Source organism: Carassius carassius, chromosome 34, assembly GCF_963082965.1.
Source record: "Carassius carassius chromosome 34, fCarCar2.1, whole genome shotgun sequence".
In the NCBI taxonomy this organism is placed as follows: domain Eukaryota; kingdom Metazoa; phylum Chordata; class Actinopteri; order Cypriniformes; family Cyprinidae; genus Carassius; species Carassius carassius.
In genome coordinates, this window is record NC_081788.1 from 2037468 (window position 1) to 2062001 (window position 24534).

Sequence of the window (24534 nt, forward strand, 5' to 3'; positions counted from 1 at the left end):
GTGAATAAGCCCTATTTCAAAAAACGGTTGAGTGTTCCTTTAAAACGATCCATGTTTTGAAACCAGGAGATCTTTCCCTGAGACCACTGTCCAACTGAGAAGTGCTGGTAGACCTCCAACAATGCATTCATCCAATTATCCTTCATTTTCATTTGCTCAATTTCCAAAAGAATGAATGGTCTTGTGTTCATGGCTAAGAACATAATGTACAGTAGATTGTCAATTGTGCATGTGTTCGTCATTGTTATAGACTGCTGTCCCAGCTTTCCATAACCAGAGCATGGAGGACATGTGAAAGAGACTTCCTTGGCTTTCTTAGCCTTGGGGGGATTGTAGTATTTAGATTTTTTTCTCTTCTGTTTTTTTTTCCTCCATTGCTCCTCCTGACTTAATGGTTGGTCAATGTCTTGCAATTCCTTCTCCTTCATGACTTTTTGCCGAATTTCTGTTATCCTGACACCACGCATTCGATCAGATATGAATTCGTGCATTGTTTGAATGAAATCTCCAGGCCGTCTGTGGAGTTTGTTTTTAAGGACTATTGTTTTGGTGGTGCGGAACCAATTCTCTGCTTTGGAGTTTGTGTCTCTTGTTTGGTTTAGGTGCTTTAACATCATCCCAGTCCAAAGTGGCAGAGTTGGGATGTAGGTACTATGTCAATCAAACACGGGCAGTAGTAAGGATTTGAGGGAGCGCTCAACCCCTTTTTTATTATAATCTTTTTCTTGTTATCTGTGAATATACCTGCAAAGAGTTTCACAAATGGAGAATCATGTCTGACCGTCTTTGGTGTTTTATCTATGAATAATCCTGCTTCTTCCATTGCTGTTCTTGCAGTTTCCACATCTGCAATAACTGCCTGATTTTGAATGGCAGTCTGCAGATTGTTCAGACTCAGATTGTTCGGCAAAAAGTCATGAAGGAGAAGGAATTGGACTATTTAACTCGTTGGACAGTGTTTTCTCTACTTCCTGTTGGCCTTCTGTAGCAAATTGTAGCTCCGTGTAGCTGTTTTTATTTTATTTTTTCTCTAGAATCTTTATCTTACTATCACTCTCTGTTTTTTAAAGTGGTAAAATATAACTTAATTCACACCATATTTCTGATATTATCAATCAATCTTATCAGATTAACTTTGATCGTTCACTTTTATTTTATATCCGTGAGTGCAGTACACCTGCAAAGCGTTAGCACTCGTTAGCTTGTCATTAGCGTTTTCATTCGAACCTATCGCTGTTTTCTTTTCTCCTCTCCCTCGCTCCAGTTTTTCACAAGTTCATCAAACAACCGCAGTAAGAATATTTCATCAAGCACGGTGAGTAATGGCTTCTCCCGTCATTGTTACTTGCACCTCTTGCCACATGTACAGTTTATCTATCTCTGTCGCTGATGAGGGATTCACATGTGATAAATGCAGGGAAATAGTTAGGCTGACAGAGAAGATTTCAGAATTAGAGACACGCATCCAAACTTTAATTGAGGACAGTAAGAATGTTAGGGCTCTAGATACGGCTTTGGATGCGTCTAGCTCAGGGATTCCTGTACATTGTTCGGTTCCGGAAACAGAGCCCCTGCAGCAGGGCAACTGGATGACGGTGAGGCAGCGTAGACGTGGGTCAAAACACCGCTCTTCTGTTCCGATCAAAACATTAAACAGGTTCTCCCCACTCAGTGATGCACCCACTGAGAGACCTGATGAAAGTGCTCTAGTTATTGGTGATTCTATTGTACGGAATGTGAATATAGAGACACCAGCCACCATAGTCAAATGTTTACTGGGAGCCAGAGTGCCTGACATCTTGGCAAATTTAAAAGTGCTGGCTAATGCTAAACGTAAATACAGTAAGATTTTTATTCATGCCGGCGCTAATGATGTTCGACTTCGCCAGTCGGAGATCACTAAAAATAACATTAAACAGGTGTGTGAACTTGCAAGCACGATGTCAGACACTGTAATATGCTCTGGTCCCCTCCCTGCTTACCGTGGTGACGAGATGCATAGCAAATTGTCATCATTCAATGGCTGGATGTCTAAGTGGTGCCCACAGGCTAACATAGGTTTCATAGACAATTGGACGAGCTTTTGGGGCAGACCTGACCTGTTTAAAAGAGATGGTCTTCATCCCTCCTGGGGTGGCGCCACTCTTCTCTCTAGAAATATGGCAAATAGTCTTAGTGTTTATACTTGACTAACTGGGGCCCAGGTCAGGAAGCAGACAGACTGGCTAAACCGACCGTCTGCTAGCTGCCTCCCGTCACAGAGGTCAGTTAATTCTCAGCACATAGAGACTTTTTCACCTAGATATCACACTATAGAGACTGTGTCTGTTCCCCGAACTAGAAAAAACAAAAAACGTCCAAACCAAGTTAAGATTAACAATTTAATTGAGGTTCAACAAATAAAAAACAGAAGCAATATGGATAAACAAATGATAAAGCTTGGCTTATTGAATATCAGATCCCTTTCTACGAAAACACTTTCTGTAAATAATATGATCACTGATCATAATATAGATGTACTCTGTTTGACAGAAACCTGGCTAAAACCTGATGATTACATTATTTTAAATGAGTCCACCCCCCAAGATTACTGTTATAAACATGAGCCGCGTCTAAAAGGCAAAGGTGGAGGTGTTGCTTCAATTTATAACAACGTTTTCAGGATTTCTCAGAGGGCAGGCTTCAAGTATAACTCGTTTGAAGTAATGGTGCTTCATATAACATTATCCAAAGAAACAAATGTTACGATAAATCCCCTGTTATGTTTGTACTGGCTACTGTATACAGGCCACCAGGGCACAATACAGACTATATTAAAGAGTTTGGTGATTTTACATCCGAGTTAGTTCTGGCTGCAGATAAAGTTTTAATAGTTGGTGATTTTAATATCCATGTTGATAATGAAAAAGATGCATTGGGATCAGCATTCATAGACATTCTGAACTCTATTGGTGTTAGACAACACATTTCAGGACCTATGTCGAAATCATACTCTAGATTTAATACTGTCACATGGAATTGATGTTGATAGTGTTGAAATTATTCAGCCAAGTGAGGATATCTCAGATCATTATTTAGTTCTGTGCAAACTTCATATAGCCAAAATTGTAAATTCTACTTCTTGTTACAAGTATGGAAGAACCATCACTTCTACCACAAAAGACTGCTTTTTAAGTTATCTTCCTGATGTATCCAAATTCCTTAGCATATCCAGAACCTCAGAACAAACTATGGACTCTCTCTTTTTTAGCACTTTAAATAAAGTTGCTCCTTAACGCTTAAGGAAGGTTAAGGAAAACAGTTTGACACCATGGTATAATGAGCATACTCGCACCCTAAAGAGAGCAGCCCAAAAAATGGAGCGCAGCTGGAGGAAAACCAAACTAGAGGTATTTCCTATTGCTTGGCGGGAAAGTAACCTATCCTACAGAAAAGCATTAAAAACTGCTAGATCCGATTACTTTTCTTCTCTTTTAGAAGAAAACAAACATAACCCCAGGTAATTATTCAATACAGTGGCTAAATTAACGAAAAATAAAGCCTTAACAAGTGTTGACATTTCCCAACACCACAGCAGTAATGACTTTATGAACTACTTTACTTCTAAAATCGATACTATTAGAGATAAAATTGCAACCATTCAGCCGTCAGCTACAGTATCACATCAGACAGTGCACTATAGACCCCCTGAGGAACAGTTCCACTCATTCTCTACCATAGGAGAGGAAGAATTGTATAAACTTGTTAAATCATCTAAACCAACAACATGTATGTTAGACCCTATACCATCTAAGCTCCTAAAAGAGGTGCTTCCAGAAGTCATAGATCCTCTTCTGACTATTATTAATTCCTCATTGTCAGTAGGATATGTCCCCAAAACCTTCAAACTGGCTGTTATTAAGCCTCTCATCAAAAAACCACAGCTTGACCCCAAAGAACTAGTTAATTATAGACCAATCTCGAATCTCCCTTTTCTGTCCAAGATACTAGAAAAGGTGGTATCCTCACAATTATATTCCTTCTTAGAGAAAAATGGTATATGTGAGGATTTCCAGTCAGGATTTAGACCGTATCATAGTACTGATACTGCTCTCCTTAGAGTTACAAATGATCTGCTCTTATCATCTGATCGTGGGTGTATCTCTCTATTAGTTTTATTGGATCTTAGTGCTGCGTTTGACACAATTGACCACAACATTCTTTTGCATAGACTTGAACACTTTGTTGGCATCAGTGGAAGTGCATTAGCATGGTTTAAATCGTACTTATATGACCGCCATCAGTTCGTAGCAGTGAATGAAGATGTATCATATTGATCACAAGTGCAGTATGGAGTACCTCAAGGCTCAGTACTAGGGCCGCTACTCTTCACGCTTTATATGTTACCCTTGGGAGATATCATCAGGAAACATGGTGTTAGCTTTCACTGTTATGCTGATGATACTCAGCTCTATATTTCTTTGCGGCCCGGTGAAACACACCAATTTGAAAAACTAATGGAATGCATAGTCGATATAAAAAACTGGATGACGAGTAATTTTTTACTGCTAAATTCTGAAAAAACAGAGGTGTTTATTATGGGACCTAAGAACTGCACTTGTAATAACCTAGAACACTGTCTAAGACTTGATGGTTGCTCTGTCAATTCTTCGTCATCAGTTAGGAACCTAGGTGTGCTATTTGATCGCAATCTTTCCTTAGAAAGCCACGTTTCTAGCATTTGTAAAACTGCCTTTTTCCATTTAAAAAATATATCTAAATTACGGCCTATGCTCTCAATGTCAAATGCAGAAATGTTAATCCATGCATTTATGACCTCAAGGTTAGATTATTGTAATGCTTTATTGGGTGGTTGTTGCACGCTTAGTAAACAAACTACAGCTAGTCCAAAATGCAGCAGCAAGAGTTCTTACTAGAACCAGGAAGTATGACTATATTAGCCCGGTCCTGTCAACACTGCACTGGCTCCCTATCAAACATCGTATAGATTTTAAAATATTGCTTATTACTTATAAAGCCCTGAATGGTTTAGCACCTCAGTATTTGAATGAGCTCCTTTTACATTATAATCCTCTACGTCCGCTACGTTCTCAAACTCAGGCAATTTGATAATACCTAGAATATCAAAATCAACTGTGGGCGGCAGATCCTTTTCCTATTTGGCGCCTAAACTCTGGAATAACCTACCTAACATTGTTCGGGAGGCAGACACACTCTTGCAGTTTAAATCTAGATTAAAGACCCATCTCTATGGAAGTAAATTAATGCCAAATGTTTTTGAATTAAAAAAGCTTGTTGAATTACAATAATTGAAAAAATATGCATTGCATTTACCGTACCTGCATTTAAATGCGTTGAATTTTTAAGTCTTGCATTATTACGGGCTGAAATTCAACATGGTTGTATATTTAAGACATGAATATTTCAATTAAAAACATTTCAAACAGATTTTCATAATCAAAAATTCAAGAATTCATATTCACCTTTCAGATTTCACTTCCAAAATATTTGATCTGTTTAAAAATACAACCTATAATATTCAACAGGCAAGTTTCAGTCCATTTTATTTCGCTTTACAAATTCGCTTCCACAAATTCAGTGGTTCAAATTCGACAGTAAATTCAACGTTTCACATCCGGGAACAACAGGAAAATCAGTCGATTACCGATCATAATCTCATCTGCTGTAAATCGTCTTCACCAGCAGGAGGTGCAAGCGCATCTTTTTCTTGACAAGCATCAAAGCAACAGACACGAGAGGCATTCATAAAACATCATTTGACGAAATGGACCGAGCGGTGAGTTGATTAGGCCTATATTAAGTGTTTAAAGTAATAATTTTTTAAAAGTGTGTTTTAGAGAAGTGTTTGTTCATTGTAGGATGCAATTTGTATTTCATTTATTTGGCCAGCAATACTGAGGTATTTAACTTGCTATTATTATTTCCCTTTAGCAATTGCTTTTGGATTATGTTTTGGAAAGACTCCTTCACGCTTGGAAAATGCTGTTGGACGCCTACCCCTTGACATGGACTACCTGGAGTTTATCTGCTCTCAAGAATTAGTCTTTTTAAGTGCTGTGTCCAATTTAGTTACCATCCCACCTGATATTTTCGAGGGCATCACAGAACTGCTCAGACTAGTTCGACTAAACCTGTCAGACGGGGAGACGCGCACTTCGACTATTATGCAGGAGTCAGGGTCGATGGGACGACCACGTCTTCTAATCTCACCAGACTACATCACCAATCTCCTGGACATGAACTTTTCTTTTCCAACCATTGCTTGCATGATTGGAGTAAGTACACGCACAGTTTTCAGACAAATGGCTGAATGTAACCTCTCCATTCGGGCACGATATAGCACTCTCACCGACGAAGAGTTAGATGATTGTGTGACAGATGTAAAGCAACACATGCCTCAGTGTGGATACAGAATGATGAGAGCAGCTTTAAAGGCGCGAGGACACCAAGTGCAGTTCGACCGGGTCAGGGCAGCAATGCACCGAGTAGATACAGTGGGAGTCGCGTCCCGAATGGCACAGTTGGGCTGCGTGGTACGAAGGACCTATTCAGTGTCAGGTCCTAGGTCAATAATGCACATTGACACCAACCATAAACTGATTCGGTAAGTTTGTCAGGCTTGTTTACTCCGTTATTGCATGTTGCAGTCCTTTCCAGAGCTCTGAGTGCATTTTTAAAACATTTGCATGATATTTTTGTTTCAGCTACAATATAGTCATCTTCGGGGGTGTGGATGGCTTTTCACGCAAGGTAGTGCCCACTATTAACTAATTTTTGACTTATCTATATTCTATTCACTAACCATCCGGGCAATTAATTTCCTCTGTTTAATAGATAATGTACCTTGGAGCTGCATCTAATAACCTTGCTAAAACCACCTTGGATTTTTTTCAAGAAGCAGTGGAAACATTTGGCTTCCCTCTCAGGTAGGCCTGATCTAGAGTAAGATCTCGTCATAATATTCAGTTCAGTTCAATAAATGAAATGATCGACACTCTTAATTAGCCTTTTAAACAACTTTTCTACATTAAGGCACGAAAGCAACGTTAATATATATTTTATTTATTTATTATTATTTTAGCTGATACTCTTTACACGTGTACATGTAAAGAACTTTAAATTTTCTATTGCAAACAGCGAAATTTGCTGCAGTGTTTGTTTCCTTAACGTTCAGTGTCTAGTAGCCTATAACTTGTTGCCATACTGGGGTTGTCCTCTCTTACGTCATACTCCGGGATTTCTCTGGTTTACTTATAGCACACGCATTCATCAAAATCTATTATAACGCATTGTAGTCTGTGTGTTTACCTGGACACAGATGCTGTATAATAATATATATATTAATACATTTCAGACAAAGTATACATATATTTTATTTATTTGCAAAACTCTACATTTAGGCTTGATTTAACATATTAGGCCAGAATTAGGCATTAATTCAATTTAGGCAGCTATTATGAACATGATTTAAAAAGATTAAACATTACTGTTGTGAATCTTAAGACCAAACAGTGGCGCTGACATATGTTAAGATATTCCAGTGCAAGTTGCTTTCAGTTTTAACAGCTTTTTTATTTTAGTCTAGCACTAGATTAAGCTGTAAAACCGGAGCTTATGTCTATGAATTTTGCATTGAGTAATTTAACATTTCTGAGAAATGCGTTTCAATCTCTGTGCTTAAACATCCATGTTCTTAGGGTACGAGGAGATCAGGGTGTCGAAAATGTGGACGTGGCCCGCCTGATGTTCACAGTTCGTGGGACAGAAAGAGGAAGCTTTATTTCAGGAAAGAGCGTCCACAATCAGCGGTGAGTTAAAATAATTTTTTGTTGAAAATCAATTTTATTATTATTACCCCCTTTTTTATGATTTATCAACCAGTACATAACATCTGCCTAAAAATGTTAGATTTAACTGACATATTTCTTTTCAGTATAGAGAGGTTGTGGAGAGACGTCTGGTCATCAGTGACAAATGTCTACTATGATGTTCTGCATGCTTTGGAAGAAGGTGGCCACCTTGATATTTCTGACCTTACTGATCTGTTCTGTTGCCACTATGTATTTCTCCCACGGCTTCAAGATGATCTCAACCTATTCCGAAACACCTGGGACAATCACCCAATACGCACAGAGGGTAATATGTCTCCTAACCAGCTGTGGGTGATGGGAAGTGTCCGCAATGCTGTACCTGAGCCTGACATAGAGGTATGTTTGTGGATTTTGACAGTAAAAACTTTGAGTAATCACACTGTATTCAATACAAGACATTTAATTTTTATACTGTATTGATGCAACTTTATTCTCTGTTCAGAACAGTAATTGGTATCGCATTTGTAACATTAAATGCTCTGTTATTGTTTGAAGGGATTAAGCATACCACAAATAGACTGGGAGAGTAGTGGACTGAGTGTGGATGCCCATTCCAGTATTGTCGTGCCTCAAACCGAAAGTCCCCTGACTGATGAGCAAATAGAAGCACTCAGAGAAAATGTAGACCCAAAAGGACCTTCACAGACTTTTGGCTGGGACATCTATCTAGCTTCACTTCATTTTTGCCAATCGATTATGGAATAAATGTGATTGTCATCTGCTTTAAAGAGGCAGGCTTCTAGCAGAAACAATTAAGAAATAATTAATATTTGTACTCAACAATACGTTAAAAATATCTGAATAAAAAAACCTGTATGCAAGAATTGTTGTTTTTGTTTAATTTGTACTTGTTTGATTTGACACTTCCATCAGTTAGTAATAATCACAGTGGATTATGGATTTATTCAAGAATAGACTTATTTTTAATATTTGTACTTCCATTGAACATGTTTAAATATACATTTTGCATAAATTCTAATACTTTAAAAGAATAAAGTACTTGACGATATTTAGCAAATTCTGACAAGCTATGGAACAACTAACATTCAACATTTCTATATCACTGCATGAGCCCATGCATGAAAAAAGCCATTGTGGAACGATACAAGTTTATAGTGTAAGTGACTGCATGTACATAACATTAACCCATTACTTAATGTACTATATCCTATAGCATAGTATCAAAAAATAACAACATGATCAACAAACATCATGTACAAAGCAATCCAAAAAAATAAAACTAAAAAAACTTGTAAGCTGGATTTGAACAAAGAATTGGTCCTAAGTGCAGTAACAGCATTTAATAAAAGTGTAAATCACTGTGTAACAAATGTAACATGTACATGTGTCTAAAAATTACACATGGCCAAAACCATACTTGCAAGTGCCAATGCACATCATCAAGTCCTTGGTGAAGGACTGGAAACTGTTGTAGTGCCCTGGTAGCCGGAGAACACAGAAGCAGGTAGAGGATTTTGGGAGATCACTTTTCACAATTTCCACAGCCATATTTGCCTCCATCTGCTCCCATCCGACCCAGAACTTCATAAGGTTTTTTAAATCCTTGCTGGATGCTGAAATAACAGAAGTTATAGAATTTCACACTAAAATTATAATTCTCTTATTTGTTGTCTTTCCCTTTGATATTTGTGATTAGATTTATATAATGGAATTTCAGAGGGTTTAAAGATGGGGTAACACTTTATAATAACTTTAATAAATCCTTAATAAGCATTATATAATGATTAAATCATGACAACATACATAGCTATAAATATGAGATGTGCTTGTTAAAGGGATCGTTCACCCCTAAATTCAAACTGTTCTTATAAGCCTGTGAACTAAACTGCTTTATTCCTATGGATTAGTTTTACGATCGCGATAAACTTTTTGAAGCATCTAATTGATAGTTGCATAGATGTCAACATAGGGATAGAAATCTTTCAGATTTCATCAAAAAGATATTCATTTGTGTTTCGAATATGAACTGCAGTTTTATGGGTGTGGAACGAACATGAGGGTGAGTAATGACAGAATTTTACACTAAAATTCTTGAAAATCTACAAATGTCATTAAACTCCAGTTCATATATTAAGTAATGCACTTTTTTACATTTACAAATGCACAAATGCAAAAAGAGTGATCTGGATATTCAAGAGAAAATTGAATATAAGAATGAACAGTCACACTTTATATTAGGTGTCTTAAACTTCTTGCGTCAAAAAATATAACGTACAATGTACTTAGTGTTTGTTGGTATGGTTTGTTGGTACTTATATAGGTTTGTTGGTATGGGTAGCTTTAAGGGTTGGTAAAGGAGTCTAATCTTAACACTAACCACCCTTTACACAAGTATTGTTACATTAGCGTTAAGTCCAACACACACAAAGGTAGTAAATGATTAATAATAAACATTTACAAATTATGAATATTTTCAACTTTGTATTGGGCACAGCAAAAACAATAATTTAATGATTGGTAAAAAAAACAAAACAATACACACCACAACAAAAGATGAGCAAACATATTAAATTAATGACCTTATAGGCTGTGATTATGAATTAATGTTATTTAAATTGCATAATCATATAAATTCAAAGTTTAATGACATTTGTAAGCACTTCGATTTACAGTAAATAATCGGTTAATCTTCATGTAACTAGTTCATAAGAAATCATTAACAAGCACATTATCTCACATAGCTATGCGAATATACTGTACAGCAGTGGTTCTCAACCCCGGGCTGCCCGCGGGCCACATGCCCGTCACAAATTCAAATGCACCCAGCAACACATGCTGTATTAAAAAAAAAAAAAAAAAAAACTTTCAGTTTTACAATTATTTTTATTTTATTTCACATCAATTAAAAAAATTATGTTACTAATGAAATATAAGCTGTATCCTAATGTTTTTATTTGAATTTGTTTTCTTAATATATTATTTTCAGACATGAGCAGACCTAACTTACTCACATAACGTTACGCATTTAACGAACACATACAAGCGCGCACTTTGACAGAATTCAATTCAAATAGTCATCAACAGCCATTAGTTAAGGTAAAATTGCGCATCAGAATGGACAAATTTGTCTTTTAAGGGAGAAAAAAAGAAATTCGAAAAATGCTAGCGAATGAACATGTACAAACTGTGAATAGTCGCAGTATCAGAAGTGAAGGAGAAGTGCTGGATTGTCGGTTTCCCCCGCAACTCACTTGAAGAAGTTCAGGCAAATAGAAAAACATATACTACGTAGCAATCCTTAATTGAAAATATGTGGCAAAACATCTCTGGAGAGAACTTAAATTCAAAAGAGCTTTCCATATTTGGATCAAAATAGGCTACATTTGTCAACGCACATTTTCTGAAATGTTGCGCGTCAAGTTATGCTCCTGTGCGCGTCTTACAGACTGCATCTTAAAGCCTCTCAAACTTTCTGCGTCCGTGAGTCCGCTATGGACCGTTAGGTAGGCGTGACGTAAAAAATCATCCTCGGAGAGTGTGTGCCGAGGCTCTGAGCAGACGACCGCGCGGACAGGTGCGCGTAGTCAGTAGGCCTCAAAAGCACAATTGCACATGTGCAGGTAGTGTGAAGAAGCTCATTGCTACTCGAACCTGTGCAATCCGTCAATAAAACAATATAAAGACAGTCAGATGTGCAATGGGCAATTGCAGAGCGGACCATCAGCGTACGCTTTCGGAAGTATAAATTGATGAGGTCTGTGTCCACGCTGGCCGTGTCTGCGTACAGATTGCTCATGCGGAAAGTATAACACAGGCTTTACAATCGCAACTTCTATGTGCTGTTACTCTTTTCGAGCTGAATCTCACAAAATTGGTTAGCTCCCGACAGCATCAGGTGTTTTATTTATAGGGAGTAGAATTATTTATTTCAATGAATGTAATAGATTAGATATCATAATATTTAGGCTATAATATTATGAATCAGGTTGGTTTGTATTGCTGACGTAATATGTAAATTATATGCGTGTGGCCCGCGACTTGCACTTGGACCATATGCGGCCCGCTGCAAAAAAGGTTGAGAACCACAGTATATTAAAGGAGTCCTATTATGCTTTTCCACTTTTTCAACTTTAGTTAGTGTGTAATGTTGCTGTTTGAGCATAAAAAAAGCCTTGCCTCCGCTCACCTGCTAGCCATTATTAGCATTGAGAAAAAATGAGACATGGAAGAATAGCTTCTTACATTAGGCTTTTTACACTTGTACTTCAACTGCTGTTTAAAAAAAACTCTGTAAAACAATGTTGACAATGCATATACCTGTCTCAATGAAATGCTTTAAATACCCTGTGATCCGTTCCTTTATATCAGCTGAGTATTCATCATCTTCATCATCACTCTCTCTAGGCCAGGAGGTATGTGAAAGCAGCATCTAAACAAGAAACAGTATGAGAGTCTATAATCAGTCATGTATTCATGTTTGCCAAAAAATGGCTATTGATATCCTGTTTGAGGGAAAAACCATTTGTTGTCCTCTTATGGAGAAGAAAGCCTTACCTCAGGAGTGCATGAGTCCTCCGATTCCTTGGGGAAGAATACCACATCCTTCCTCTCAGTTAGAAGAGGCCAAACAAAAGTGTCTTTCAGTCCTCGTTTGAGTTGCTTGATTTGGCGTACTCTTCTCCCGAGAACCTACAAAATACAAAGAAATGGAAAAAAATTAATTAGATTAAAATTTCAACGCCGACAGAACATACTGAAAGGTTTTTGATTAAAAAATAATAATAATTCCACAACAGAGCATGATGCTCTTGATGTCCTGCTGTTATAATAATGACATTTTTACATTCTTACACAAAAAAAAATTCACACAGTGGAAGAAAAATGTAATAAACAATTACATAATGGCAAAGCTGGGCACAGCATCAATTATGAGCTGCTGCATCAAAGAAGTTTACATTCATAAATGAAAAGAGTCAGGATACTACATAACATACATTATATAGCTCTGTGGAAAAGATCATATATACACAATCTAAACAGTAAACGAGTAAAAAACTATTATTATACCTGTGTAACAGTGCCATTAGAAGCATAATAAAATATGCATTACCATGTATTCAAGTAAAATTAGTTGCAAAATATAATTGAAATGTATAGAAATAAGGGCACTTACCATCGTTACATATACTATCCACAAATGTTAATTACCGCATGTGACAGCAGACGTTCGTAAAGCCACCTTCTATTTTCCACTGTTGGACCAGGAAGATCCCAAGACAAACAAAGTTCCAGGACTTTACTAGACTGGTCCTCATTCAATGGAGACTGTCCACTGAGCTAAAAATAAAAATATTTGTAACACATACACACACATACATACATAGCTGCAATAACATTACATTCCAAATAGGTAAAACCATTTTCCAAACCATTTTCAAATATATATATATATATATATATATATATATATATATATATATATATATACACACACACACACCAAGTTGATGGTCTCTCGTATGTCAACATCTGGGCAGTCCTCCAATTGCAAAGTGGCAGTATCTTGAGAACCTTGAAGTAGAACATGAACAAAAGCTCTGCTGAGCCCTGCAAGACATGGGCCACCATGCAGAAAAGAATGACCTAGCATTCTCCCCGCTACTAGGAAGAGGTCACTTTCAATGAGGAATTGTGAGGATGAGGGCACCAAGTGGTCTGGCTGTCCCTCAAAGAGGCAAGTAACTCCTGTGTTTCCTGTTAATTCAATTGCAAATCAGCTTTAGTAAAACCCATCAAAATAATTAATACAAAACATTTTTCAGTGCAACTAATTAACTGCATACCCAAGTTCAAACTGAAACCATACTTCAGTTTTTCAAGAACTGTAGAAAAAAAGTGTCTGGTGACTCCATCACCAACTGCAGCATCCCCTAAAATCAATGAACATACAGTAATTAAAGCTGACATCATGGATACACTATATGAGCTGCATATTTTATAGCATACACAGTTTCATTTTCTCTATGCTGTACCTTCAAGTTGACATTTGACAGGACAGGCCCACTCTACATTTCTTTGCTTGTAGAAGTTGATCAGTTGCCTTTCCTGTTCTTCAGCACATGTTCTCAAGTCCATACACATTAAAAGAGGTTTCCCTGTCTCATGCAGTCTGAGAATTTCCCTTCTGTACAAAGCCATAGCTACTTTTGGATCCGGATGGGTTTTCCAATCTGTTAAATCAAAAATCATGCAAAATCAAGAGAGCTTTGTTGCACATCAACAGAAGTGTATATATTTTTTCCATCTCTACTTGTTTACCATAAATTCAAGATGGACTATAAAAATAAAGACTTATTTAGAATGTCAGCAATAGAACAATGTCAAAAACAATCATCATCATCCTCTTTTGCACTGTACAAAAAAAAAGCCAAAAAGAGAAGCAATTTAATTACCATTATCCACGTATAAAAACTCAGCAGTGTCGCTCACTTCATTATCCATACATGACAACTCAGTTGTGTTGTTATTTTCATCATCCATAGATCTAAAATTTAGGAAAGTTGGAAAAAAAAAACAATTAAAATTCTGCTTCTAATATGAGGTAAAGAGTACTGTACTTTTATAAATCTTTTTCTGTTTATGCCAAAAGTAATACTGTTTGGCATGCACACCTTTCCCCACATTCACTGGCATGAACTTCCAAGATGTCAAGGGGCATTTCTTCTTGACAAATAGGACAGCAAGCCTATAATATAGTATAACCAATGATTTCTTAAAAACTTTTTTTGCCTCAACTACAGGATTTGACCAACTACATTTAGCAAGAAATGCAAGTATACAGAGAGAATTTACCTGTTCATTGCTCTTTTTCTCACTTTCCACATGTTGTGCCTCATGCAGAGTTTCATCCTGACTTTCATCTCCATCTTCGACCACAACAACATCAGAACAAGTCTTAATGTGATTTGTGAGGATCTGAAGTGGGTACAGTATTTTGCATTTTTTGCACATTGCTTTAGGCATATCTCGAAATGCTTCTGATGATGGTGGCAAGGGAGTGACATCGAGCTCATCTTGTAGTGGAGCTATATAGATGACAGAATTCTCCGCTATTTAATAAGCCTGCCTGTGTACCCACAGTCTGCAGGTGCAACAAGTGAAAGCTTCCGGCTTCCCCAACCCCCTAAAAGTATAAACAACAACAAGAGTTATTATGTATATATATATATATATATATATATATATATATATATATATATATATATATATATATTTATATATATATGGCATGCACCAATATGAAAAATCTCGGGGCGATACAGATAATTATTTGTATCTGAAAGCTGCTAACCAATGCATTGGCCATAAAATCTAAATCTAAATTTTTATATAATTTTTGAGACCAAACAAATGTCTCACCATTAATTAATTTAATCTAGCCTATTTGGTCGAGCTACAGAGAAGGACAGCAGCTTGTGAGTGTTTTGCCTTGTTTTCTCATCAGACTAGTGTGTGATCGTCATTGCTAGGAAAGTTTTTGGTTTAAATTGTGTGTGTCTTACCCTGGTTAATACGTGCTGAAAGTGGCGCTTGGTTTTGCGTTTGCCTATCGCGGGACTGCCTGGTTTCGATCTGCTAAATAGTGAGGCATGGCCAAAGCCAGTGAAAGTACTTAATTAGCTGTTTAGAAAGCACTTGTCAGAAGAAACAGTCGAGCTACAGAGAAGAACAGCAGCTTGTGAGTGTTTTGCCTTGTTTTCTCATCAGACTAGTGTGTGATCGTCATTGCTAGGAAAGTTTTTGGTTTAAATTGTGTGTGTCTTACCCTGGTTAATACGTGCTGAAAGTGGCGCTTGGTTTTGCGTTTGCCTATCGCGGGACTGCCTGGTTTCGATCTGCTAAATAGTGAGGCGTGGCCAGCTGACTTCAATCACAGGTAATCAGGCTAATACAAAAGCGCTAAGTTTCACCGCGGCAGCGGTCGCGGCAGCCCTCGTGTGAGCCCTGCTCGTGTGAAGACGGACGAGTGTAAAGACAATCGACTCTACCTGCGCGACTCCACCGAGCAAGGACACCGACAGGGCACTTGAGTATTGCCTTTTTTTCCCTCTTTCTTTACTTTTTGTATACCTTGTTCTCAAATATCTTACACTTGTAGTCACTATGTGCTTTCAGATCTCTACTATCACTACTAACACTCGGAGAGCACGCTATGGACGTCGCAGGAAGGCCTGTCTGACAAACCTACGGCCTGTCCCTCTGACCTCTACTACTACGCTCTCTATTCCAGTTGGTCTCTGGAACTGCCAGTCTGCAGTTAACAAAGCCGACTTCATTTCTTCTCTTGCTACTCATTCCGGTCTCAACCTCATGGCACTGACAGAGACTTGGATCAAACCTGAAGATACTGCCACCCCTGCAGCCCTCTCCACTAATTTCACTTGTTCCCACACTCCTCGTACCACTGGGAGGGGTGGAGGGACAGGTCTCCTTATATCAAAAGAATGGAAATTTGATCTTCAGCCATCACCTACAGGTACTGGTTCATTTGAATCACATGCCATTACTGTAACCCACCCTGTTAAAATCCACTTTGTGGTCATTTATCGTCCCCCAGGTCAATTGGGAAACTTCTTGGAGGAGTTGGATGTGCTGCTATCAAACTTTCCTGAAGATGGTACTCCTCTGGTACTGCTTGGTGACTTCAACATCCACCTAGATAAACCCCAGGCTGCTGACTTCAAAACTCTGCTCGCCTCATTTGATCTCAAGCTAGTGTCTACTACAGCGACTCACAAATCAGGCAACCAACTGGACCTCATCTACACGCGCTGTTGCTCTGTGGACAACTCTTCAGTTGCTCCACTGCACACCTCAGACCACTTCCTCATTACTGCTAACCTAGCACTTACTCCTGAAGTGCCTCACACTCCAACGCAGATCACCTTTCGACGGAACCTACGCTCACTCTCTCCAGCTCTCCTATCTTCTGTGGTTTCATCCTCGCTTCCTGCACTCTCTCAGTTCTCTGCTCTGGACACGAACAGCGCTACGGACACTCTTTGCTCCACTTTAACATCTTGCTTGGACAACTTTTGCCCACTGTTGTCTAGACCAGCACGCACTGCCCCATCTGCCCCCTGGCTGTCTGAGGTTCTCCGTGAACATCGCTCTAAACTCAGGGCTGCAGAGAGGAAATGGCAGAAATCAAGAAACTCTACAGACCTCAGTGTGTATCAGTCTCTCCTCTCTTCCTTCTCTGCAAATGTCTTCACGGCTAAAACATTCTACTACCACAACAAAATTAACAGCTGTTGTGACGCTCGGACACTCTTCAAGACTTTCTCTTCTCTTCTTAATCCGCCGCCACCACCTCCTCCATCGACTCTTACAGCGGACGACTTTGCAGTTTTCTTCACAAATAAGACGAGATCCATCAGCGGCCAATTCTCCACACCGCAGACTGAGGACAACTTCACAATGACCGATGCACACTCTTTCTCCTCCTTCTCCCCACTCTCAGAGATGGACGTCTCCGAACTTCTCCTGTCCAATCATCCTACTACTTGTCCACTTGATCCGATCCCCACTTACCTCCTTCAAGCGATCTCTTCTTCAGTCATACCTTCGCTTACTCACGTTATCAACTCCTCTCTTCACTCTGGAACATTTCCCTCAGCATTCAAGCAGGCTCGGGTAAGCCCACTGCTCAAGAAACCATCTCTAAATCCAGCGCTTCTTGAAAACTACAGACCGGTATCCCTTCTTCCATTCATTGCAAAGACACTTGAGCGAGCGGTGTTCAACCAGTTTTCTATGTTCCTTGTACAGAACAACCTCCTGGACAGCAACCAATCTGGCTTCAAAAGTGGCCACTCAACTGAGACTGCTCTGCTCTCGGTTACTGAAGCCCTGCGACTAGCAAGAGCAGCTTCAAAATCCTCGGTACTCATCTTACTGGACCTTTCTGCTGCTTTTGACACTGTTAATCACCAGATTCTCCTGTCCACCCTCAGAAAGATGGGCATCTCTGGAACTGCACTCCTGTGGGTTAAGTCCTACCTCTCTGACAGATCCTTCAGTGTGTCTTGGAGGGGTGATGTTTCAAAGTCACACCACCTTGCTACTGGGGTTCCTCAAGGCTCAGTACTTGGACCACTTCTCTTCTCAATCTACATGACATCATTAGGATCTGTCATTCAGAAGCATGGCTTTTCTTATTACTGCTACACTGATGGCACCCAACTCTACCTCTCATTCCAACCAGATGACCCGACGGTAGCTGCTCGCATCTCAGCCTGTCTGAGTGACATCTCTAGCTGGATGAATGACCATCACCTTCAGCTTAACCTTACGAAGACAGAACTCCTGGTGATTCCAGTTAACCCATTGCTTCATCACAACTTCTCTATACAGCTGGGCTCAGCAACCATTACTCCTTCGAGGACAGCTAGAAACCTAGGAGTTGTGATGGATCATCAGTTAAGCTTCACAGACCACATTGCTACAACTACCCGGTCCTGCAGGTTTGCCTTATACAACATTAGGAAGATTAGACCCTTCCTGTCAGAGCAAGCAACCCAACTTCTTGTCCAAGCTCTTGTTCTCTCCAGACTGGACTATTGTAATGCTCTCCTGGCGGGCCTTCCTGCATGTACTGTCAAGCCTCTGCAATTGATCCAGAATGCAGCAGCGAGGGTTGTCTTCAATGAGCCAAAAAAAGCTCACGTTACTCCGCTCCTCATCAGGTTACACTGGCTACCAGTAGCTGCTCGCATCAAATTCAAGGTACTGATGCTAGCCTACAAGACGACCACTGGCACGGCACCAACTTACCTAAACTCATTGGTTAAATCTTATGTGCCCTCCAGAAGTTTGCGCTCTGCAAGTGATCGACGCCTTGTGGTACCATCCCAAAAAAGTTCAAAATCACTCTCAAGGACCTTTTCCTGGACTGTGCCCAGCTGGTGGAATGACCTCCCAATCTCAATTCCTACAGCTGAGTCTTTACTCATTTTCAAAAAACAGCTAAAGACTCATCTTTTTCGCCTGCACTTAACCAACTAACACTAGCACTTTTCCTTTTCTTGTTTAAAAAAAAAAAAAAAAAAAAAAAAAACCCTACCTATGCGTTCTATACTAGACTAACTGAGACTTGTCATGGCACTTGTATACTGTTGTTGTTCTCTTGTTGACCTGACTGCTTCTATTGTTCTCATTTGTAAGTCGCTTTGGATAAAAGCGTCTGCTAAATGATTAAATGTAAATGTAAATTTGCCAGACTTGCGCTGTACATGTTGCATTAACAGTATTTTCCTTTTCTGAAGTGATTTCAAATAATATATCAAGACATTCAAAACCATCATTGTGAACAGTGCACATCTGAAGTGTCTATGCTGAGGGAAATAATCAATCACTTATCGGCTTTAATACAACCAAGCCATATGTTCTATATAATAATAATATTAGGATATATATATAGCCTACAACAACGCTTATTAGACCCCCACACAATGTAAGGTTAGTGCCACAGCTGCCCAAAACTAACAGTATTGGTCATTACCAAAATAATTTATGTTTTTGTAATGTTAATACATCAGCTTGTGTAAACTGAGCTATTTAGTCACAGTTGGCCACGTCAAAGTATAGACTGCATTCTATTGAATAAATTAGGGATTTAATGGATTGAAAGATACAGTAAATTGAACAAAAGTTTAATCAAAAGCAAGTCTTTAGGAACAACTAGAAATCATTTGGAAGTCATCGGAGACTGTGGAAAAGTACTGTACATAAAACAATGAATGCCAGCTTTTATCAAGGTCAAAGGACTGCATACCAAATATTACGTTTTCAGTTTGTTATTTGCCTAATAAATGACACTATTATTGTCAAGATAGTTTTAAACAAGTTTTGATAGTTTCCTAAAATATTAGTTTTCTCTATGGCAGGTGGTCTAATAAGTTTGTTAAGCACTATGTAGGGGTGTAACGGTACATTTAATTGGCCTGAACCATCACGGTATGGACGTCACGGTTCAGTTCATAGTCAGATGATGAATACAGTCTGTCACAGGCGATCCACACTCTAATTCAGAAGGCACAGCACATGATAATGCAACGCTGTTTACGAACCAGTAGCCACCACAACAGGACAAATAGCAGAAGAAAAATAACAGACAATCTATGTTTACATGTAATCTTGCAGCCAGTGCTTCAATCGTGGAAAAATATCAATAAAGGCATGATACTTGCAAAAAATCAAGAAAATTTGAATTAAAACAAAAGGACTAAACGTGTTGAGCTATATAACAATGATTAGTATTCTGACTATAAATGTATCAAAACCTGCCTTAAGTGCAATTTACATGTTTCTTTATAGTATGTATTTGAGTGTTGATTATTAAATCTAAAAATTAAAAAGGCAACTGAATTTAATAGTTTGGGTTCTGTTAAAGGGATAGTTCACCCAAAAATGAAAGTTCATACAGGTTTGGAACAACTTGAGGGTGAGTAAATGATGAAGGAATTTTCATTTTTGGGTGAACTATCCCTTTCATATTATAGTAATGTGCAGGAAAGTGCTCTCTGTGTATACTTTACTGCACAGCTGACTGTAACTTTGTGACTTCGATACCAAGGTTAATACTGAACAGTAATGTTTGTGTACCGTTACACCCCTTATATATATATATATATATGGATAAATAGATAGATCTTACATTTCCTAATAGCACACTAAAGCAGATTTCTCTTATAAAACATCAAATGTGCATAACGCTTCAGCACAGTACTGTTCTCTCTGTGTGTATGCATGTATGTATGTGTGTGTAATTAATTAATGTAATAATTAGTAATTAATGTAACTAATTATTTAAACAGGTGGCCAACCAATTACTGAAGGCAGTAAATATTACCTGCTGCCTTATAAAGAAGCCAACCACCAGTTACCTCACCAAGTTTTGGATACAATTCCATGAGTTTATCACATAACTGTTAAAAAAAAGAAAAACAAAAGAAACATAACTGTTAAAGATAACAGGATTAATTAATGTAGCTTCTATCGCTAATCTATATGACCATTCACAAAAATAGATAAAGTGAACAGGTTCTTTTTGACAGGAAGTGTAATGGCACATTACCTCCTGATGAGTCATACTCTCATCTAGAGTGGCAGTTCTGCGTCCCAGTCCTGCCTGTGTATGGAGCAGTTGATCTGGACCACTAGGGGACCGCTCACATTGGGCTGGCAGCAGATGGAACATAACCTGAAATGGTTTGGGTTTAATGGGCACAGGACATGGTCCAGTGAAACGTCGTTTTCCTCTACGATTTGAGAACAATCCAGGAAAGGACCTGTTTTAAAAATTGTAACATGGAGGTCAGAACAGACCTATGATTCATAATAGGCGAGGATTGTTATATACAGTTTCTATATTGTTATATATTGTTATATACAGTTTCTGACCTGGTCATTTCTTTTTGGACAGAAGATGGCCCCGGAGTTTGTCCTCTAACATGAGATGATCTGACAAACCAAACAACAACAAAAATCTAAATTTTGATCACAATGTATGTGTTGCCATTTAATAATAAAAAAAAGCAATACCTGTTTATACCCTGACTAGTAGAAGACCCATCAGCTCTCTCTTGTGTCAAAAGTGACAAAAGGTGCCTTGCTGATCTCAGCACTTCATTGTCTCCCTTGTGAAACAAACATGGCATGGATTGAAGATGGAAAGTATCTAAAAAATATTACTTCAACATAGACATCAAATTATTAATGTAGATACAGAACTGTCTTTCTGAAAAGCATCGAGTGGTCGGGTTTCCGGACACTTTTGATATCAAAACTGACCGCCACAAATGGATTTTCCAAAAGGCTTTGACTTCATTAAATAAACATGGCCACTGCACGTTTCAAAATCAAAAACCAGAGCCGGTGTTTTTCATCACTGCATTTCAGAGGGAAACCGACTGCACTTAGAAAATGTTTAATTTATTTCATTTTGCATGTAATGCTTGATAAGGCCGTGTTTGTGAGCTCAGAGCTGCTGTTACCGGAGAAACCTCTTTCTCTCCCGCTATTAAAGCGGACCCTTTAGGCAGAATATGAATTTGCGGGGTGCCGCCATGAATAGAGTGTAAGGCGCGGGAAACACTGTGACATTGGTTCTACCATCTACTTAAGACCTACGATGCTTTTGAGAAATGAAGCCCTTGCCTGGACATAGCAGTGACAAGTCCTATTTAATTAAAAGACGGAGATTAACCGATATACTGGTAGAAATGTAACTTAATTTACAAGTGGTAGATTTATTTTATAGTTGTGATTGGGTTGTATTTAATGGTGCTATATATAAAAATGGTGCGATTTAGTATATTGTCATTAACCAAACATAGCATAACCAAACAATACTCTCAATTTCAGCGTATTAAAGTGGTTTTACTTGAAAAAATATGTAAACACCAAAGGCAAGAGAATTCTGGATTTATATTGATCACATTATATCACCTTTGTAGTAAAAAAACACAGCTTGTGTACTCGGGGTAACAAGAGGAATCACTTAAGACTCTTGAGTAAACAATGATTTGGGTCTTAATCTTAATTTTCCGCATATAAATACAGCATACTGACCTATAAAATCATAACTTGTACTCACCGCTCGGTCCATTTCGTCAAATGATGTTTTATGAATGCCTCTCGTGACTGTTGCTTTGATGCTTGTCAAGAAAAAGATGCGCTTGCACCTCCTGCTGGTGAAGACGATTTACAGCAGATGAGATTATGATCGGTAATCGACTGATTTTCCTGTTGTTCCCGGATGTGAAATGTTTAATTTACTGTCGAATTTGAACCACTGAATTTGTGGAAGCGAATTTGTAAAGCGAAATAAAATGGACTGAAACTTGCCTGTTGAATATTATAGGTTGTATTTTTAAACAGATCAAATATTTTGGAAGTGAAATCTGAAAGGTGAATAGGAATTCTTGAATTTTTGATTATGAAAATCTGTTTGAAATGATTTTAATTGAAATATTCATGTCTTAAATATACAACCATGTTGAATTTCAGCCCGTAATAATGCAAGACTTAAAAATTCAACGCATTTAAATGCAGGTACGGTTAATGCAATGCATATTTTTTCAGTTATTGTAATTCAACAAGCTTTTTTAATTCACAAACATTTGGCATTAATAAACTTCCATACATCTCTTTAACCTGGCTTACACATAACATACTAATATGCTTTTAATATCCAAATCCGTTAAAGGATTTTTAGGCTGCATTAATTAGGTAAACCGGAACCGGAAACTATTCCCATAACATAATGTACTTGCTACATCATTAGAAGAATGGCATCTACGCTAATATTTGTCTGTTTCTCTCTTGTTCCGAGGTCACCGTGGCCACCAGATCCAGTCTGTATCCAGATCAGAGGGTCACTGCAGTCACCCGGATCCAGTACGTATCCAGACCAGATGGTGGATCAGCAACTAGAAAGGACCTCTTTGCCCTGAAAGACAGCGGAGACCAGGACAACTAGAGCCCCAGATACAGATCCCCTGTAAAGACCTTGTCTCAGAGGACCACCAGGACAAGACCACAGGAAACAGATGATTCTTCTGCACAATCTGACTTTGCTGCAGCCTGGAATTGAACTACTGGTTTCGTCTGGTCAGAGGAGAACTGGCCCCCCAACTGAGCCTGGTTTCTCCCAAGGTTTTTTTTTTCTCCATTCTGTCATGGATGGAGTTTTGGTTCCTTGCCGCTGTCGCCTCTGGCTTGCTTAGTTGGGGTCACTTCATCTACTAATTCACATTAGTGCACAATTTTCCACACCACAATCAGTCAAGCTCATATCACCAGCAAACTTACACTCATTTACATCCTTCTCTTCACTCTCAGAGGCAGAAGTCTCAAAACTCATCCTTTCTAATCACCCTACTACTTGCCCGCTTGATCCTATTCCATCTCATCTCCTTCAAGCCATTTCTCCTGCAGTTGTACCTGCACTCACTCACATCATTAACACATCCCTCCACACTGGTGTTTTTCCCTCATCATTTAGACAGGAACGTATAACTCCACTACTTAAAAAACCCAACCTCAATCCATCTCTTTTAGAGAACTACAGACCAGTTTCCCTTCTTCTTTTCATTGCAAAAACACTTGAACGAGCTGTGTTCAACCAAGTCTCTACATTTCTCACACACAACAACCTCCTTGACAGCAACCAATCTGGCTTCAGAAATGGACATTCAACTGAGACTGCCTTGCTCTCAGTTGTTGAAGCTCTAAGACTGGCAAGAGTGGAATCTTCAAATCTTCAGTACTTATCCTGCTTGATCTGTCCGTTGCTTTTGACATGGTTAACCACCAGATCCTCCTATCTACCCTACTGGCAAAAGGCATCTCAGGAACCACACTTCAATGGTTTGAGTCTTACCTATCAGATAGGTCCTTCAAAGTATCTTGGAGAGGTGAGGTGTCCAAGCCACAACATCTAACTACTGGGGTGCCTCAGGGCTCAGTTCTTGGACCACTTCTCTTCTCTGTCTACATGGCATCATTAGGTTCTGTCATTCAGAAACATGGCTTTTCATACCACTGCTATGCTGATGACACTCAACTCTACCTCTCATTCCATCCTGATTTTTCGACGGTTGCTATTCGCATCTCA

General features: G+C 38.7%; 2 protein-coding genes across 6 annotated transcripts; one reads left to right on the forward strand and one right to left on the reverse strand.

Annotated features, from left to right (window-relative positions):
• The first annotated feature begins 5255 nt into the window (after positions 1–5255).
• LOC132115311 (uncharacterized) lies at positions 5256–8667 on the forward strand. Of its 4 annotated transcripts, none has more exons than XM_059523706.1 (7): positions 5256–5797; positions 5953–6625; positions 6726–6771; positions 6856–6947; positions 7719–7829; positions 7955–8228; positions 8388–8654. In XM_059523706.1, exons 2-7 carry the CDS (start codon positions 6027–6029, stop codon positions 8595–8597), a joined length of 1332 nt encoding a protein of 443 aa, XP_059379689.1. In that variant the 5' UTR covers positions 5256–5797; positions 5953–6026; the 3' UTR covers positions 8598–8654. The 4 variants fall into 4 exon arrangements, with proteins under 4 accessions (XP_059379689.1, XP_059379691.1, XP_059379690.1 ...); XM_059523708.1 differs by having other exon boundaries at positions 7955–8157; positions 8388–8652; XM_059523707.1 differs by lacking the exon at positions 7719–7829 and having other exon boundaries at positions 8388–8667.
• Positions 8668–9186: 519 nt separating this feature from the next.
• On the reverse strand, positions 9187–21278 carry LOC132115310 (uncharacterized). Of its 2 annotated transcripts, XM_059523704.1 has the most exons (12): positions 20992–21278; positions 20767–20842; positions 14706–15036; positions 14525–14598; positions 14306–14397; positions 13886–14083; positions 13697–13783; positions 13354–13607; positions 13062–13190; positions 12408–12542; positions 12171–12282; positions 9187–9466 (listed from the first exon to the last, which is right to left on the reverse strand). In XM_059523704.1, exons 3-12 carry the CDS (start codon positions 14874–14876, stop codon positions 9249–9251), a joined length of 1470 nt encoding a protein of 489 aa, XP_059379687.1. In that variant the 5' UTR covers positions 14877–15036; positions 20767–20842; positions 20992–21278; the 3' UTR covers positions 9187–9248. The 2 variants fall into 2 exon arrangements, with proteins under 2 accessions (XP_059379687.1, XP_059379688.1); XM_059523705.1 differs by lacking the exons at positions 14525–14598; positions 20767–20842; positions 20992–21278 and having other exon boundaries at positions 14706–14832.
• Positions 21279–24534: the final 3256 nt, after the last annotated feature.

Coding starts and splice junctions, on each gene's coding strand:
- LOC132115311 (XM_059523706.1), top strand. CDS start 6,027: ATGGACTACCTGGAGTTTATCTGCTCTCAAGAATTAGTCTTTTTAAGT. Junction 6,626..6,725: donor ACCAACCATAAACTGATTCG/GTAAGTTTGTCA, acceptor TTTTTGTTTCAG/CTACAATATAGTCATCTTCG. Junction 6,948..7,718: donor ACATTTGGCTTCCCTCTCAG/GTAGGCCTGATC, acceptor CCATGTTCTTAG/GGTACGAGGAGATCAGGGTG.
- LOC132115310 (XM_059523704.1), bottom strand. CDS start 14,876: ATGCCTAAAGCAATGTGCAAAAAATGCAAAATACTGTACCCACTTCAG. Junction 14,398..14,524: donor GCCAGTGAATGTGGGGAAAG/GTGTGCATGCCA, acceptor CCTAAATTTTAG/ATCTATGGATGATGAAAATA. Junction 9,467..12,170: donor AAAGCATTTCATTGAGACAG/GTATATGCATTG, acceptor CTGTTATTTCAG/CATCCAGCAAGGATTTAAAA.